General features: G+C 43.4%; 1 protein-coding gene across 1 annotated transcript; it reads left to right on the top strand.

The window, feature by feature from the left end:
• Positions 1–12259: 12259 nt before the first annotated feature.
• LOC123408434 (homeobox-leucine zipper protein ROC8-like) lies at positions 12260–16631 on the top strand. Its single transcript, XM_045101545.1, has 9 exons — positions 12260–12923; positions 13055–13172; positions 13322–14014; positions 14132–14230; positions 14306–14518; positions 14623–14806; positions 14947–15209; positions 15330–15419; positions 15543–16631. The coding sequence occupies exons 1-9, from the start codon at positions 12796–12798 to the stop codon at positions 15921–15923; spliced, it is 2169 nt and encodes a 722-aa protein (XP_044957480.1). The 5' UTR covers positions 12260–12795; the 3' UTR covers positions 15924–16631.
• The last annotated feature ends 273 nt before the right edge of the window (positions 16632–16904 follow it).

Here is a 16904-nt window from a genome sequence, read left to right as displayed (position 1 = left end):
AGAAGCTCGATGATGCACTGTGGGCTTATAGAACTGCTTATAAGAATCCCATGGGCATGTCTCCGTACAAAATGGTTTACGGTAAAGCATGTCATTTACCTCTTGAGCTAGAGCATAAGGCTTATTGGGCAATCAAAGAGCTCAACTTTGATTTCAAACTTGCTGGTGAGAAGAGGTTATTTGATATTAGCTCGCTTGGTGAATGGAGAGCTCAGGCACATGAAAATGCCAAGTTGTTTAAAGAAAAGGTTAAGAGATGGCATGATAAAAGGATACAAAAACGTGAGTTCAATGTAGGTGATTATGTCTTGCTATATAATTCTCGTTTAAGATTTTTTGCGGGCAAGCTTCTCTCTAAATGGGAAGGTCCTTACATTGTTGAGGAAGTATATCGTTCCGGTGCCATCAAGATCAACAACACGGAAGGTAATTTTCCGAGAGTGGTAAATGGGCAAAGAATCAAGCATTATATCTGAGGTACTCCCATAAATGTTGAAAGCAATATTATCAATACCATAACTCCGGAGGAGTACATAAGGGATATTTATCAGCCTGTTTCAGACTCCGAAAACAAAGAGGTATGTGATTCGGTAAGTAAACCGACTCCAAAACTTTTCCAGTAGGAAATTTTCTCCATTTTGGAATTTTTATAAAATTAGAAAAAATTAAAGTAGTCCGGAAAGCGCACGAGGAGGCGACAAGCCTACCAGGCGCGGGCTACGCCCCTGGCCGCGCCTGGGGGACTCGTGACCACCTCGTGTGCCTCCCGGACTCCGTTTCTTGCGGAGTGCTCCTTCTGGTCAGGAAAAAATCATTATATATTCTCCCGAAAGGTCTGACCCTCGTATCACGCAATTATCCTCTGTTTTCGTTTCGAGCCTATTTCTGCCGCAGATTTAGGGCAAAATGTCTTCTCAAGATTCAGAGGGGGAGAGCTATGTGGAGGATTACCTTGCTAATCTCAAGGTCTATGGGGACTTGGATCAGTATGGTTGGACCACTGACGAGGAAGAAGATTATGATCCCAAGGGGAAGGAAGGAACAAGTTCCGATGAAGAGGAGACTCCTCTACCCCAACCTGGAGACACATATGTGGAGTTCAAAAATTCAGGCCTCCCTGACTCATGGAACAAGCCTAAGATTTTTTTTATCCCTTCTCGTCTTTTGCAGGAGAGTAAGCAAGAATTATGCCAAAAGGTGTTGAGGCTTGAAGAGGAAATTAACGATCTGAAGGAGCAGAACTTTGTGCTCAAGAGGAAATTAAACAAATTCAAGAACTCTGCAACAACTCCACCACCATCAACTCCAAAGGAAGACAACTAAGAACGGGTATGGGCAATCCCCTTGGCTTGTGCCAAGTTTGGGGGAGTTGCCACGGTATCGTATCACCATCACATCTTTTGCCTTTACCTTTTCTTAGTTCGATCCTTTTTTGTTTTATCTTTCTCTAGTAGAATAAAGTTCTTGGTGTTTTAGGCTTGAGTTTTGCTTTGTTTCACCCCCGATGTATTCGAGTTCGTGAGTCATATAATAAAGAGTGTTTTAGTTAAGGGCCTTGCCTCATGCCATGATCTGAAAGAAAAGCATGATGAGAGAACAAAAGTAGGAAAGATCATGTAATGATCTTATGGGAAGTGATGGCTTCACATATAAAAAGAAAGTTGATTGAAACTTGGTGTGGGTGGACAAACGTAGACCTTGGTCATTGTTGCAATTAATAGGAAGTAATAAAGAAAGAGAGGTTCACATATAAATATATCATCTTGGACACCATCTATGATTGTGAACACTCACTAAACTATTGCATGCTTAGAAGTAGATGTTGGACAAGTAAGACAACATAATGAATTATGCCTGCTTGGTTCCGAACAATGATTATATGACTAGAGATCCCCTAGTATGTGACGATTGCTTCCACCCCATATCAGCCAAAACTCCCGCACCAAGTAGCGATACTACTTGTGCATCCATAAATCTTCAACCCAGTTTTTCCATGAGAGTCCACCAGACCTACCTATGGATTGAATAAGATACCTCAAGTAAGTTGTCATTGGTGCAAGCAATAAAAATTGCTCCCTAAATATGTATGATCTATTAGTGTGTGGAAAATAAGCTTTGTACGAACCTGTGATGAGGAAGACATAACAGCGACAGACTGCATAATAAAGTTCTTTATCACAGGAGGCAATATTAAGTGACGTTCCTTCACACTAAGAGGTCACACATCCAAACCTCAAAAGCGCATGACAACCTCTGCTTCCCTCTGCGAAGGGCATATCTTGTACCTTTACTTTTTGCCCTTGAAAGAGTCATGGTGATCTACACCAATTCCTTATTTCGCCTTTATCTTGGCTAACGTCATATGCTAGGGAAAGATCTATATTCATATGTCAACTTGGAAGTAAGTATTCAGGAATTATTATTGTTGACATTACCCTTGAGGTAAATAGTTGGGAGGCAAAACTATAAGCCCCTATCTTTCTCTCTGTCTGACTGAAACTTTGATCTCATGAGTACCATGTGAGTTGTAGCAATTGTAGAAGACGAAAGGATGATTGAGTGTGTGAATTTGCTTTACAAGCTCTTATTTGACTCTTTCCGATGATATGATAAATTGCAATTGCTTCAGTGACTAAAGGCTATTGGTTGTTAATTCTCAATAAGGTTCTTGATCCATACTTTACTTTGTGAAGGAATTATCACTTTAGCATAAGAGATTATATGATGATATTGATGTTCTAATTATGTTCATGATGCGTGCATGTCCATATCTTGTTTTGTCGACACCTCCCTCTCTAAACATGTCGGCATATTTATTGATCTCGGTTTCCGCTTGAGGACAAGCGAAGTCTAAGCTTGGGGGAGTTGATACGTCCATTTTGCATCATGCTTTTATATTGATATTTATCGCTTTTTGGGATGTTATTACACTTCACTGTACAATACTTATGCCTTTTCTCTCTTATTTTGCAAGGTTTACATGAAGAGGGACAAGGCTGGAAGCTGGAATTCTGGCCTGAAAAAAGAGCAAGTTTGAGATACCTATTCTGCGCAACTCCAAAAGCCGTGAAAATCAACGAGGATTTGTTTTGGAATTTATAAAAAATACTGGGCTAAAGAAGTACCAGCGGGGAGCCACCAGGAGGCCACAAGCCTGCTAGGCGCGGCCTACCCCCCTAGCCGTGCCTAGGGGGCTTGTGGGCTCCCAGTTGGCCCTCTGGCGCCCCTCTTTTTCTATAAGGAGGGTTTCGTTCTAGAAAAAATAAAGAGGAGGCTTTCGGGAGGAATCGCCGCCGCCACGAGGCGGAACTTGAGCAGAACCAATCTAGAGCTCCGACAGGGTCGTCCTGCCGGGGAAACTTCCCTCTCGGAGGGGGAAATCGTCGCCCTCGTCATCACCAACACTCCTCTCATCGGGGGGGGGGGGGGGCTCATCAACATAAACATCTTCATCAGCACCATCTCATCTCCAAACCCTAGTTCATCTCTTGTAACCAATCTCCGTCTCGCGACTCCGACTGGTACTTGTAAGGTTGCTAGTAGTGTTAATTACTCTTTGTAGTTGATGCTAGTTGGATTACTTGGTGGAAGATTATATGTTCAGATCCTTGATGCTATTAAATACCTCTCTAGTCATGAATACAATTATGCTTTGTGAGTAGTCACTTTTGTTCCTGAGGACATGGGATAAGTCTTGCTATAAGTAGTCATGTGAATTTGGTATTCGTTCGATATTTTGATGTGTTATATGTTATCTCTCCTCTAGTGGTGTTATGTGAACGTAGACTACATAACACTTCACCATTATTTGGGCCTAGAGGAAGGAATTGGGAAGTAGTAAGTAGATGATGGGATGCTAGAGTGACAGAAGCTTAAACCCTAGTTTATGCGTTGCTTCGTAAGGGGCTGATTTGGATCCATTAGTTTAATGCTATGGTTAGACTTTGTCTTAATTCTTCTTTCGTAGTTGCGGATGCTTGCGAGAGGGGTTAATCATAAGTGGGATATTTGTCCAAGTAAGGGCAGCACGCAAGCACCGGTCCACCCACATATCAAACTATCAAAGTAGCGAACGCGAATCATATGAACATGATGAAAACTAGCTTGACAGAAATTCCCATGTGTCCTCGGGAGCGCTTTACCTCCTATAATAGTTTGTCCAGGTTTGTCCCTTGCTACAAAAGGGATTGGGACACTTTGCTGCACCGTTGTTACTATTGTTACTTGCTACTTGCTACAAATCATCTTATCACACAACTATCTGTTACTGATAATTTCAGTGCTTGCAGAAAATACCTTGCTGAAAACCACTTGTCAGATCCTTCTGCTCCTCGTTGGGTTCGACACATCACACACACCTTTATCTGGTTAAGCGTTTGAGTAATTCTGCTCATAGCTTACGCAACTTTTTTTCTGAATCATATTTGATGGATCCGCCATCGCACACAGTTTTTGTTATTGGCGAGGAGCTATAACTATACCATTTGCAATTCATGCTTCAAACAAACTTTCGTCGAAGGGTCTGTGATTGATGTGTCGTCTTTGGACCATCCTGGAGTAGTGGATGTTTTCTCGTGGTTTGAATAATTGGCACTATCTTACATCCACATTTATGGAGGCTTCAAACCAAGAGTTTACGGTATCATAGAATCCTGGTTGTGAAGCCCGCCAAGCAACTCCCTAAGAAAAACTAACATATTCCATCATTATTTGCCTTAGAAGCCTCACAAGTGGTAGTCCTTCATGAAGCAAGCAATCACCAGGGTCATATAAACTCTTGCACTTTCATATGTAGTGCTTGGTAGGATCACAAGGGAGTCCCAGCCGTCTAGGATGCGCTCACCATCCAAGAGTAATAGGCAAATAAAAAAGTCAGTTGATAAGAACTCCTTCAAATATTCTTGAACACAACTTCTCTCAAGAATACATAGGAACACTCTCACAAGGATGGGATTGTGGTGAGAGATATGATCTTTAGGTGTAGAGATTCAAGAAAGGGGGGTTCTTGGCTATCAAAGAATGATGAAGTGAACATGGAATCACCCAATTATGTTCTTGCCTTGGATATCTCTTTCTCTATGTGATGGATGAATTGACTAGAGTGGAGTGAAATATGGGTGTGGGCGGATGTCAATGAAAATGCGATGGAATTGATGGACGAATGGTTACATCCACAAAGGGGTATGGTATAAAAATATAGAGATATTTCTAAATTTGTCCGTTACTAGAAAAGTAACCAAGGCTCATAAGAACCTGTAATAAATTAGCAGAACTGCCAAACCAGTTGAAATGTATTTGAATGGCGAGGGTAGCATCTAGAAACCAGGAGAACGATAATATATCTCACATAATTATGTTGCATAAATAATAAATAAGGTAGATAATGCGTTGAGGAATATATGCTTTTAAAAAGCAAATGATATGGGGGAATAGTACCCAAAGTTCTTGTCAACATTTAAAAAAATATAGGTATCTAAAATTACTTCGTATCCAGCAATATTACATTCATAATTATTAAGACTATAAGTGACTACAATATTCGACGACTCTTCTTTCATATCTAGGATGCCATTATAATTGACTATTATGAGTCCAGATGAGTTACGCCATCCTTTGTATGGTGAAATACAATAGTGCATTAAAGTGTCTAGTAAATACAAAAGTGGAAATGAGATATGTATACATTATGTGTTCCTCACTTCCACATGCTTTCTTGATGATTACAATTCATCATTTAGTATCATAATCCTATATATATGCAAGATATTTCATATATATGGCATGTCAAATGGTTGCAAGTATGCAATTAGTGAAGGAGAGTGTGTATGAAAATTGTTTACGTGAGAAAAATGGTAGAGTGTATGATTGTTGTACTTTTATTTCCTTATAATGGAATGTATACGATGAACAATTGAAGTTGTATCTTAGCTAAATATGTGATTGTCACTTGCTCATTTGAAAAATAATACTCCATATTACTGAAGGAGTTGTACCCAAATAAAACAATATTCAACACGAATTTCGGGTCGAGACCTTAATGCCATGTTCTTCCTTATACGTGGCAGGAACAAAATAAAATTATTCCAAGTGAACCTAAATTCCAACTTTTCGATGTTGTTTGATATCAAATCACATCTTTGATGTAGATGTAGATGAACAAAATAAATATCTATATGCATATTGTAAAATCAGTAAAATTATAAAATTCAAGCAATCATATTGCAATATCTTGCTTAATATTTTGTAATAACACCTCATAATATCAAGTACTCCATTATCGTGCTAGTTTTCTTAATTTAGAACATCGGTATTATGAGGTAGCACTAAATGTCCAACATTAATATCATAAGATTTGGAATATTGTGTATCCTTATCACAATATTTATTTTATTTTCCAATCCATGCATTATCGGTAGTAAATTAGTGTGTACTAATTGCATTCTAAATAATATCGAATTAAGTAGCATAGCCAGCACACCATACATATCTTTGGAGTAGTTTAATGATGGGATAAATATAGAACTAAAGAGATATTACCTGATTCGGGTCGAATTCTAGGCGGGCTCATGTGCATACATCCAAACCCGATAGGAGAGGTATGGAGACAGAGGTCAATAACCTCAAATGTAATGGATCCCAAGTATCACCAAATTCTACTACAAATATATAGATACATGGTTTATTATCTCCAATGTACAATGTTAAGCTTCATACTAACTTCAGATGTCCATGAGTTATACTCGATACATTATAGTTTGTACATATTTCATGGCCTACTATTACAATACACATGGACATATATGCATATATTGTAGGAATTCGTAATACATAAATATTGTATGGATACAATACCCGGTATTAAGAATACATGTGAAATGCACACAATTTTAACTTGTTAAAGAAATGCCTTATGATGTGGTGTACAAGTATGATGTCTGTTGCAACCACACAAGTCTGGAGACAACATCTAGAGAGTGTGCATTATATTACTGACAGGAAATAAATTTGATGCACTAGCAACAATGTCATCGTTCTTATAAGCAATGTACTCAATATGATATACATGTGAAATGTTTATTCATTAGTCTACCATAAATCTTTCATATCACCTCAATATAACTCCTATTTGTTTTGTACATTTACATATTGCATCTATAATTAATTTGTGGGGAACTAAAAAATTATTTGGTGCTAGAATAGAACATATTTTAGTCATGCTATCAACTAATTATATCTTCATGCTACCATCAAGTTAACACTTATGATATAGAAACTAAACATATAGAAAGATGCAAAAGGAACACAACTGTTAGTTATCCATGAAAATGCTTACATGTTATAATTTCATCAAAATTGTATTAATACATAATAATCAACATGTCAACTAACCTACATTTTCTTTCAAACATAACACAATTGAAACTCATTTGTTATAGGAACCAACAATTAGATCAATATAGAGTAGGAATATGGTATTTGTAAGAGTATATGTTTTTGTCTAACGAATCAACAACACTTGATGCATCAAATCCCATAGAGTCTTAATGTATGAATATAATAATGTAGCAACTAACAGTTTGTGTACCCACCAAGTTGTTCTAATTACTCTAAAAATAGAAAAAATGTATGTGTAATAACTTGCGCAACGTTGCCAACAATGGTGAATACCAAAGTTAATATCTTGCCTTCTTTTTCCAAGGAGGCAGCTACCCCATGGTAAAATATGGTATTTTAAAAATTGAATTACAGTTTGGGACATGTTATGTTACTTTCATATGCATCTACAAGAGAACAAATATAACTTGAACTCCTATGAAGTTAACGAAACCATGGAGAGAGAGAGGGATGGAGAGAGAGAGATCTTAAATTAGCTAAAGAAATGGATAATCTGGTGCGCTATAAGATCATTTTTATAACAATTATACATTACATAGGGTTTCATGCATCACGTAGATATATGTGTGTGCGCTGGTGGGCTTATGCTCCTGCTGATTGATACATATAGTCAAGTCAATAATTTCTCCCACGATGGATCTTTTGCTAGGGAAAATAAATAAACCATCATGGTAAATCTGGGTTTAGTTATCCAATATAATCTTGTTCCACCAAGGATTCAATGCACGCCCTTCTCATATTCACATGGGAAAATTATTGTCATAGTTGTCACTAAAAGTACAAACATAACTGCGTAACTCTTTCTGTGCTAGGCTAGTAGTATACATGGATGTGTAGCTTCCAAGTATTTCACAAGCTTTGTACCTTTTCTGTGCATTAGAACAATCCAAATTAAACATGCATTTTTGTTGGTATAATGTATACCGTTCTCCAAATGAAATTTATCATAGGAGCGAGTAATTACTCAAGCCTTCGGTTTGGTACATTATTAACATATGTTTTTTTTGTCTGCTTCATTTTTCACAATGAGTAGTCTAACTCTACTTGATCATAACAAATATTTATGATCGATGAGCCGATATTATCATTGCAAATCGTGTTTATCCTTATGAAAGGAACCCACGATTTGTAGTCAATCCCATTATGCATTGTTTGTAGCATATAGTTATTACCAATAACAAAATCATATTTATTTAAACTACTATGTATGTGAGCATAGTTTTACAAAGCATTCCTATTATTGTGCAAAGAATGCCATGCAAAGTTATGTTTAGTTTGTAAGCTATAACGAGAACAATATTTTGCCGAATAAAAGTGACACTCATAATTTTACATAGCTTGCATAGTTGACAAACGAGAAATATTCATGTAATATGTTTTGATTTGAACATACTTCACATGGTAAACTTAGTTGGAGGTAATTTCTATCTGCGTGTCAATATCCTCACTTTAATATGGATATTAAATTTTGGTTTACCATTCAATCATATTGTAATTTCACAATCCTACAACTATAAGGGTTTAGATTAATATTTCATTGTATTTACTAATCATGGCAACACTACTGGTAAATGAAAATGTATATCATACAGTGAATTGAAATATGATAACGGAATAAGGTAACAAAAAAACATACAAGTAATATACATTTATCTTGCAATATATCTTTTCCAACAACTTCCCGTTTAGTACAAGCATCAATATGAAACTTTACATGCGTATGGTAGGTATAATTGTTGTGAAGGAATATGCGAGATAAATGTTTTACAATAAGATGACGATTCCAGTTCTTATGGTTTTGTAGTTTCATGGGCGAAGGATGTATCATATTGTTTAAGCATGCCAAGTTTTACATGGGCCTAATGTGTGATTGGTCATGAATCTAATGAAACAACCCATGATACCTAAGGAGTTCCACTTAAAGCTAATGGAACATAAATGAAGGATCAAGAATTTTATTATGTGTTGCATCATGTATGTGGAAAGCTAAATAAAACCGATGTCCAAATCAAATCTCCCATGTGGATGACCACATTTCATAACCAAACGACTATTGTAAAAAGGTATAAATGTTGAACTCAAACAAATAAATTAACATATCTAGCCTCATCATGGTAGTGCTCACAATAATATGTGGGTCGTTGTTCTACTATCTTAATCTAGCACATGCATATTATGATTTAGTGGATAACAATCCAGAAGAATAATGATTTGATTTCACATACACACATAGGAGGTAGGAAATTATTGCACATTAATTGCATTTTTGAAGTATTGCGTAATTGAATAGAATGGTCAGCATGGCTTACATGGACATATCTTTAGGATTATCTATCTTCAAAAACAGCTTTCAATACATGTCACTATGTTCTAGTTTACTCTAGGTGCCTCCATTTGTTTGCATCAAAACCCGATAGTGTAGGTAGAAAAGCATGTCAGTAAACTCGAACATAGTTGATATGAAGTGGTCCATATTTTCTGCTAAATAACATCATATATTACGTGTTTTAAATTTTAATGAACACTAACAAGCTTCTTGCAAACTTCAAACACATGAGGTAATATAATAATGCACGTGAATAAACTCTCACTATAACAATGGCATAACACAAAAACAAGTTATGAACAAGTAAAAGACAAGTTATGGATTCAATACCTACTAGTAAGCATACATAGGAAATGTGCAATTTTTTTGACATGATGCCTCATACGACAACATACATGTGAGATCTGTGTTGTGTTGCTTGCATGTAATGTGGAAGCAACTTGAAAGACAATGCATACTACTGTTGTTTACATGCAGAATGTTGTCGCGTTCATGCTTGGTAGCAATGCCAACTTGAACTATAAGTGATATAATCAATATATTATTGTCAGTGTAGATTAAATGTTTAATATTATAGTACAACCATGAAAGATCTATCGTAATGCCACCACAATTCAGGATTATCTTATTGAAAGAATGCCTATATGCTTTCCTTATTTACTAGTTCACAATTACCACTATTTGACGACAATTTGTGCAAACTTTAAATTCTAAATTTTCTCGCTTGAAGAACAAATTGACATGATACATAGCTTGTGCAAAATTATTATTCACGTAGAGTAAACAAAATAAAGATTAGTGTCACCCCACTAATGGAAGGCACACAAAATTATTCTCATATATCAGGTATTAACATAAACTAAGCATGAACCGTCAAACCATGCATTACGTTACAAGAAATGATCATCCTACATGAAAGAAAGCACATAGAGAGCCATGCAACCTTGCATTACATTACAAGAAGCAAACAACCATCCTGCATGATAGAGAGTACGTAGACAGAAAGAAAAATCTTGCATTACGTTATGAGAAATGGTCATACCGCATGAAAGAAAGTACGCACAAAAATACAGAAAGCCTTGCATTACGTCATAAGAAACGGTCATCCTGGAGACAGGAAGTACGCACAAAGACGTAAAATTTGCATCACGTTGCAAGAAATGATCATCTACATGAAAGAATGTACGTAGAGACCCATGCAACCTTGCATTACATTACAAGAAGGGAACAACCATCCTGCATGATAGAGAGTACGTAGAGAGAAAGAAAATCTTGCATTACGTTATGAGAAACGGTCATCCTACATGAAAGAAAGTACGTAGAGAGCCATGCAACCTTGCATTACATTACAAGAAGGGAACTACCATCCTGCATGATAGAAAGTACGTAGAGAGAAAGAAAATCTTGCATTACGTTATGAGAAACGGTCATTCTACATGAAAGAAAGTACGTAGAGAGCCATGCAACCTTGCATTACATTACAAGAAGGAAACAATCATCGTGCATGATAGAAAGTACGTAGAGAGAAAGAAAAATCTTGCATTACGTTACTAGAAACGGTCATCCCACATGAAAGAAAGTACGTACAAAAACAGACAAAGCCTTGCATTACGTCACAAGAAACAATCATCATGCATAAAGGAAGTACGCACAAAAACGTAAAATTTGCATTGCGTTACAAGAAACGATCATCCTGCGCGAAAGGAACTACGTACGCTAACAAAAAACCTTGCGTTATGTTATAAGAAATGTTCATCCAGCATGAAAGGAAGTACGACACAAAGGGAGCATAAAACTCTTAATGACCCATGCGTATACTTACGGGCTATAACATCTTAGCATGGCTCTATGAAACACGTGAGGAATCAATCATGTCAATTTGGCTATACCAAACATGAGTCAGGACACAATGAAAATATGTTTGCTCTAGCTAGCGACTAATGTAAACCGATATGTATTAAGCTCTCTAACCATACGTATCATGAATGTTACGCAAGTGGACCGCCCCGCAGGCATGCAAGTTCTTAGGCAGGCAAAGGAAAAAAACAAAGATACCAATACATATCCTTTTAGCAATCTTCTGTAAACCAGTTTATAAGGAATTGTAATTTCCAAAACATGGTTCTAACAATAATAGCAGGAAACATGGTTTATAGTATGTATTAACCCGCGTAATATTACTGCCAATATTGGCCAAGTGTCCAGAGTTAATACTATCTATACCAAGAAGCATGGTTATAATTGGATCAGCATGTATTATACACTACCAGGTTACGAGCATTATCGTGCATGATTGTTTCCCAATTTACATGATATACCACAGCAAACCACCAGCAACAGCATCAGGTCCAAACGCCACAAGAGTGTCAATCTGTCATGTGTGTATCCATTCCAGGCCCAGGGATTTGGAGGAGTGGTTTGCGGTGCGGCCTGCGGGGAGGGGTGACAGCGAGGGGCGTAGCGTTCGGGGACCCGACCCGCTTGGCCTTAAATGGCTCCAGCTGTTCCCATCGGAGCCCCAACACAGCGCCAGTCTATCTAGAGGGTGGAGAGAGAAAGGGAGGAGGGAGGAGGAGTGGTCATGGCCCCGACGATCGAGCGCCGTGTTTAAAATCGCCGGCCCTTAATTCTCTCGCACCGGTTACTACTAGTACCACCACCCCGTCCGCCCGCTGCTGGCGCTGTGGAGAGCGCGACAAGGATAGGGAAGAAAGATAGTAGCCGGGAGCGGGGGGGAGGTCCAGCCAGCCAGCCAGCCAGCGGCGGAGGAGGAGGAGCTAGCGGGGAGCTGTTCTAGTCGGCCGTTTCGGTTCGGTGCAGAAGGCGCAGCATATGGAAACAAGGTTGCGAGGGGTGGCATCCGGCGCATGACTGAGTGCGTGGCGAAGCAAGCCCTGGCGCGCGTGCTGATCTTGGAGGCGCGCGGGCCGCTGGCGTTACCACTCCGGCGTGTATAAATAGGAGCCGGGGGCGAGGCCGGAGAGGGCACACTGCAGCACAGACCCAAGATCTCTCCTCCTTCCTCCTCCTCCTCCTCCTCCTCTGTAGGCTGTAGCCGCCGGCGAGCGACAGCGATGGACTTCGGGGATGACCAGGAGGGTGGCTCCGAGAGCAACCAGCAGCAGCAGCAGAACCAGAACCAGAACCAGCGGCGCAAGCGCTACCACCGCCACACGCCGCGCCAGATTCAGACGCTCGAGGCGTAATCATCTTAATCATATACTCCATTTTCCTCCTTGCCTTAACTTTGATCCCTGTTCGTAATCATCTTATGCCGCCGGTGATCCATGGAGAAGTAATGGCGTCTGTCTCTCTGTGGGTTTGTGTTTGCAGGATGTTCAAGGAGTGCCCCCACCCCGACGAGACGCAGCGCGCCGCTCTCAGCCAGGACCTCGGCCTGGAGGCCCGCCAGATTAAGTTCTGGTTCCAGAACCGGCGCACGCAGATGAAGGTACGTATGTGGTGCTATGGAACTTTCTGTTTTTTTTTCCCTTCCTTCCTTCCTTCCGTGATCCGCTTTTCAATTGTTTCCACAACGGGTGGAATCTTTGAAATCTTGATGCGTGAAGTTTGTTGTGGATGGCATCATTGGCATGGCAGGCGCAGCACGAGCGGCAGGACAACTGCTTCCTGCGCGTGGAGAACGACAAGATCCGGTGCGAGAACATCGCCATGCGGGAGGCGCTGAAGAACGTCATCTGCCCCACCTGCGGCGGCCCGCCCGTCGCCGAGGACTACTTCGACGAGCAGAAACTGCGCATGGAGAACGCCAGGCTGAAGCAGGAGCTCGACCGCGTCGCTGGCCTCACCGCCAAGTACCTCGGCCGCCCCTTCACGCAGATGCCGCAGGGCACGCCGCAGATGTCGGTGTCCTCCCTCGACCTGTCCATGGGCGGGGTACCGATGGGCGGCCATCACCAGCCGTTCGGCGGCGGCGGCCTGTCGCTGGACCTCGACCTCCTCAGCGGGGCCGGCCTGGGCCTGCCGTCGTCGGACACGCCGGCCATGCATCTGCCGGCGCCCGTCACTGACGCGGAGCGCCCATTGATGGCCAGGATGGCCACGCGGGCCATGGACGAGCTGATCCGCCTCACCCAACAGGGCGAAAACGTCTGGGTCAAGATCCCCGGCGGCGACGGCCGGGAGATCATCCACGTCGAGACGTACGACTCCATCTACTCCAAGCCCGGCAGCAGCAACTTCCGCGCCGGAGACATCCGCGTCGAGGGCTCCCGGGACACGGTGATCGTGTGCATGAGCCCCGTCGCCCTCGTCGAAGTGTTCATGGACGCGGTGAGTCTCCACTCTCCATCCATCCCCTCTAACCGTTCGACCGATTGCCTTTCAATTCTTGATCGACTAGTCCTGAACTAATTTTTTGCTGTCTGGCTGGCTGGCTGGCTGCTGCAGAGCAAGTTTATGGAGTTCTTCCCAAGCATCGTGTCCCACGCGCGGATCACCGACATCCTCGTCAATGGCATCAACGGGAGGAGCGAGTCGCTCGTCATGGTAATGCCGTGGAATCCGTCCCATTCTCTTCTTAAAATCATACATTAATCTGACATAACGGTGTTTGGGGTGCAGATGTACGAGCAGCTGCAGTTCACGACGCCGGCCGTCCCAACCCGCGAGTTCAGCTTCCTCCGCTACTGCCGGCAGATCGACCAGGGCGTGTGGGCCATCGCCGACGTCTCCGCGGACATGCAGCGGGAGGTCCACTACGGCGGGCCGCCGCCGCGCTCCCGCCGCCTCCCGTCCGGCTGCCTCATCTCCGACATGACCAATGGCTACTCCAGGGTCAGTCAGCAACGAACGAACCATCGGTCTCTTGTGCGCCTTTGTAGCGTAGTATGCTGCTGTGGTTCTGGGAGTTCTTCTGACACGTTTTGTTGGCATGGCAGGTGACCTGGGTGGAACACATGGAGATCGAGGACAAGAGCCCGATCGGCCCCCTGTACCGCGACATGGTGCAGAGCGGCGCCGCCTTCGGCGCGCACCGCTGGGTCGCCTCGCTGCACCGCGCCTGCGAGCGCTACGCTTCTTCACTCGAGTCGCCCGGCGTGATGCACGGCGAGACCACCGGAGGTATATATATATATACTCTGCAGTCTGCGGTCTGCACCCATCACCGTCAGTCATCGCACAACGATCGGATCGACAGTGAGCTAGAGCGTTTTTGTTTTGTTTTAACCGTGTTGGCAATGGCATGCACTTGGCATTGACAGTGACGGCTGAAGGGAGGCGCAGCATGATGGCGCTGTCGCAGCGCATGGTGAGCAGCTTCTGCGGGAGCATGACGGCGTCGCAGCAGCACCAGTGGACGACCATGCCCGGCGCCGACGGCAACGAGGTGTGCGTGCGCGTGGCCATGAACCAGGGCGCCGGCCAGCCCAACGGCGTGGTGCTCGGCGCTGCCACCTCCGTCTGGCTCCCCGTCCCCGCCGACCACGTCTTCGCCTTCCTCCGGGACGAGAACACGCGCGCCCAGGTTCTGTTTAGTTAACTCCCTACGTTAACGAACCTCACTACTGCATACGTACGTACGTAGTACCGGGTGACACGCGCCATTGACGCCATGTATATATCTCGCCGTTGTTGCTGCATGCAGTGGGACGTGCTGTCCAAGGAGAATTCGGTGCAGCCGGTGTCGCGCGTCCCCAACGGCCCCGATCCCGGCAACTGCATCACCCTGTTGCGGGTAATGACGAGACGATAATGATGCATTTTTTTCATTGAATCGCTGCATTAACACTGTGGATACTAGTGTTTGCGTTAATGGCGTCTGATCCTGGCTCGACGGCAACTTTTGAATCGCGCGCAGGCCCTGAGCCCGAGCCAGAGCCCCCAAGGCGGCCAGGTCACCATGCTGGTGCTGCAGGAGAGCTCCACGGACGCGTCGGGGGGCTCCATGGTGGTGTACTCGCCCATCGACATCCCGGCGGCCAACATGATGATGAGCGGCGCCGACCCATCGGCCATCCCGCTGCTGCCCTCGGGGTTCGCCATCTGGCCCGCGGCCGTGGGCGGCGCGTCCACCAGCGCCGCCGGCCCGATGGCGGCGGGGTCCATCGTCAGCGTCGCCTTCCAGATCCTCATCAGCAGCCTGCCGTCGTCCAAGCTCAACGCCGAGTCCATCGCCACCGTCAACAACCTCGTCAACACCACAATCCAGAACATCAAGGCCTCCCTCAACTGCGCGTAGCCGCCATGGGCCATGAAGCCGGAGCTCACCCCACCCATCCACCCATCAATCCGAGCTAAGCTAGAGTGTTTGTCTAGTGTTTCTGAGACGAGGGAGGAAGAGAGAGAGAGAGAGTGAACAGTTGGTTGGTGCGTTGAATGCTCGCATTCATGCACTCCACCTGCTGTTGCTGCGGCATCTCATGCCGACCCAGCTCTCTCTCTCTTCCTCCTCCCGTCCGTCCATCCATGCATCCACCGTCACACCACCACATTGCATGTTTAGGCTTCGTTGGTCCGTCATTCTTCAGTTTGGGTTTGGATTTAGCTAATTTTACAGGATTTTTTCCACCTTAAATCAAACTAGTTCATGCATGCATATGCGTCGGTCAGGTCAGTCAGTCAGGTCAGTCAGAGTCAGAGAGATCATGAGAAAGAGAGATATGATAGGCGCCTTTGACAGCGAGAGAGTCAAGAACGAACCATTGCTGCTTGTCCCTTCCTCCCTCCTAGCTAGCTCGTGCCGCCGCAGCACCACCACCACCACCATACATTGTTTCCTCCTATGCATGTGTTGGTGTCGTGTGCGCGCGCGCGGCAGGGAATAGGGGGTATGGTAGGGGGTGAAATGCATGGTTCGGGTATTGACTTGGCTCCATCAATGTACAGCCTTGAATGAACATTCATTTCGGTTATAAATGGAAAAGAAAGAGATCTGGTTAAAGCTTGATGGATGAGATCGATGATGATGCGCTCTTGCTCTTGCTCTTGCCAGACCCCCCGCCCGCTTGCTTTCCGGGCCCTGACCCCTTACTATTACTGCTTGTATTCGTACTCCTGTACTGCTGCCAGTCTGCTACTACTCTCGTCGCTAGCTAGCGTACTCCTATACGTGTAGGAGTATGGAGGCATGGAGCAACGGCCGTCGTTGGTTGACAGTCGTGTCGTCGAGACCAACCAGCCAGCCAGCCAGCCAACGGAAGGGGCAGCGGCTTATTTCGCG

Source organism: Hordeum vulgare, chromosome 7H (assembly GCF_904849725.1).
Source record: "Hordeum vulgare subsp. vulgare chromosome 7H, MorexV3_pseudomolecules_assembly, whole genome shotgun sequence".
NCBI lineage: Eukaryota > Viridiplantae > Streptophyta > Magnoliopsida > Poales > Poaceae > Hordeum > Hordeum vulgare.
This window is presented reverse-complemented; position numbering and strand designations above follow the sequence as displayed.

Excerpts from the sequence above, each read along its gene's own strand:
- LOC123408434 (XM_045101545.1), top strand. The coding sequence starts at position 12,796 with ATGGACTTCGGGGATGACCAGGAGGGTGGCTCCGAGAGCAACCAGCAG. Across the intron at positions 12,924-13,054 it reads CAGATTCAGACGCTCGAGGC|GATGTTCAAGGAGTGCCCCC; the intron begins GTAATCATCTTA and ends TTGTGTTTGCAG. Across the intron at positions 15,210-15,329 it reads ACGAGAACACGCGCGCCCAG|TGGGACGTGCTGTCCAAGGA; the intron begins GTTCTGTTTAGT and ends TGCTGCATGCAG.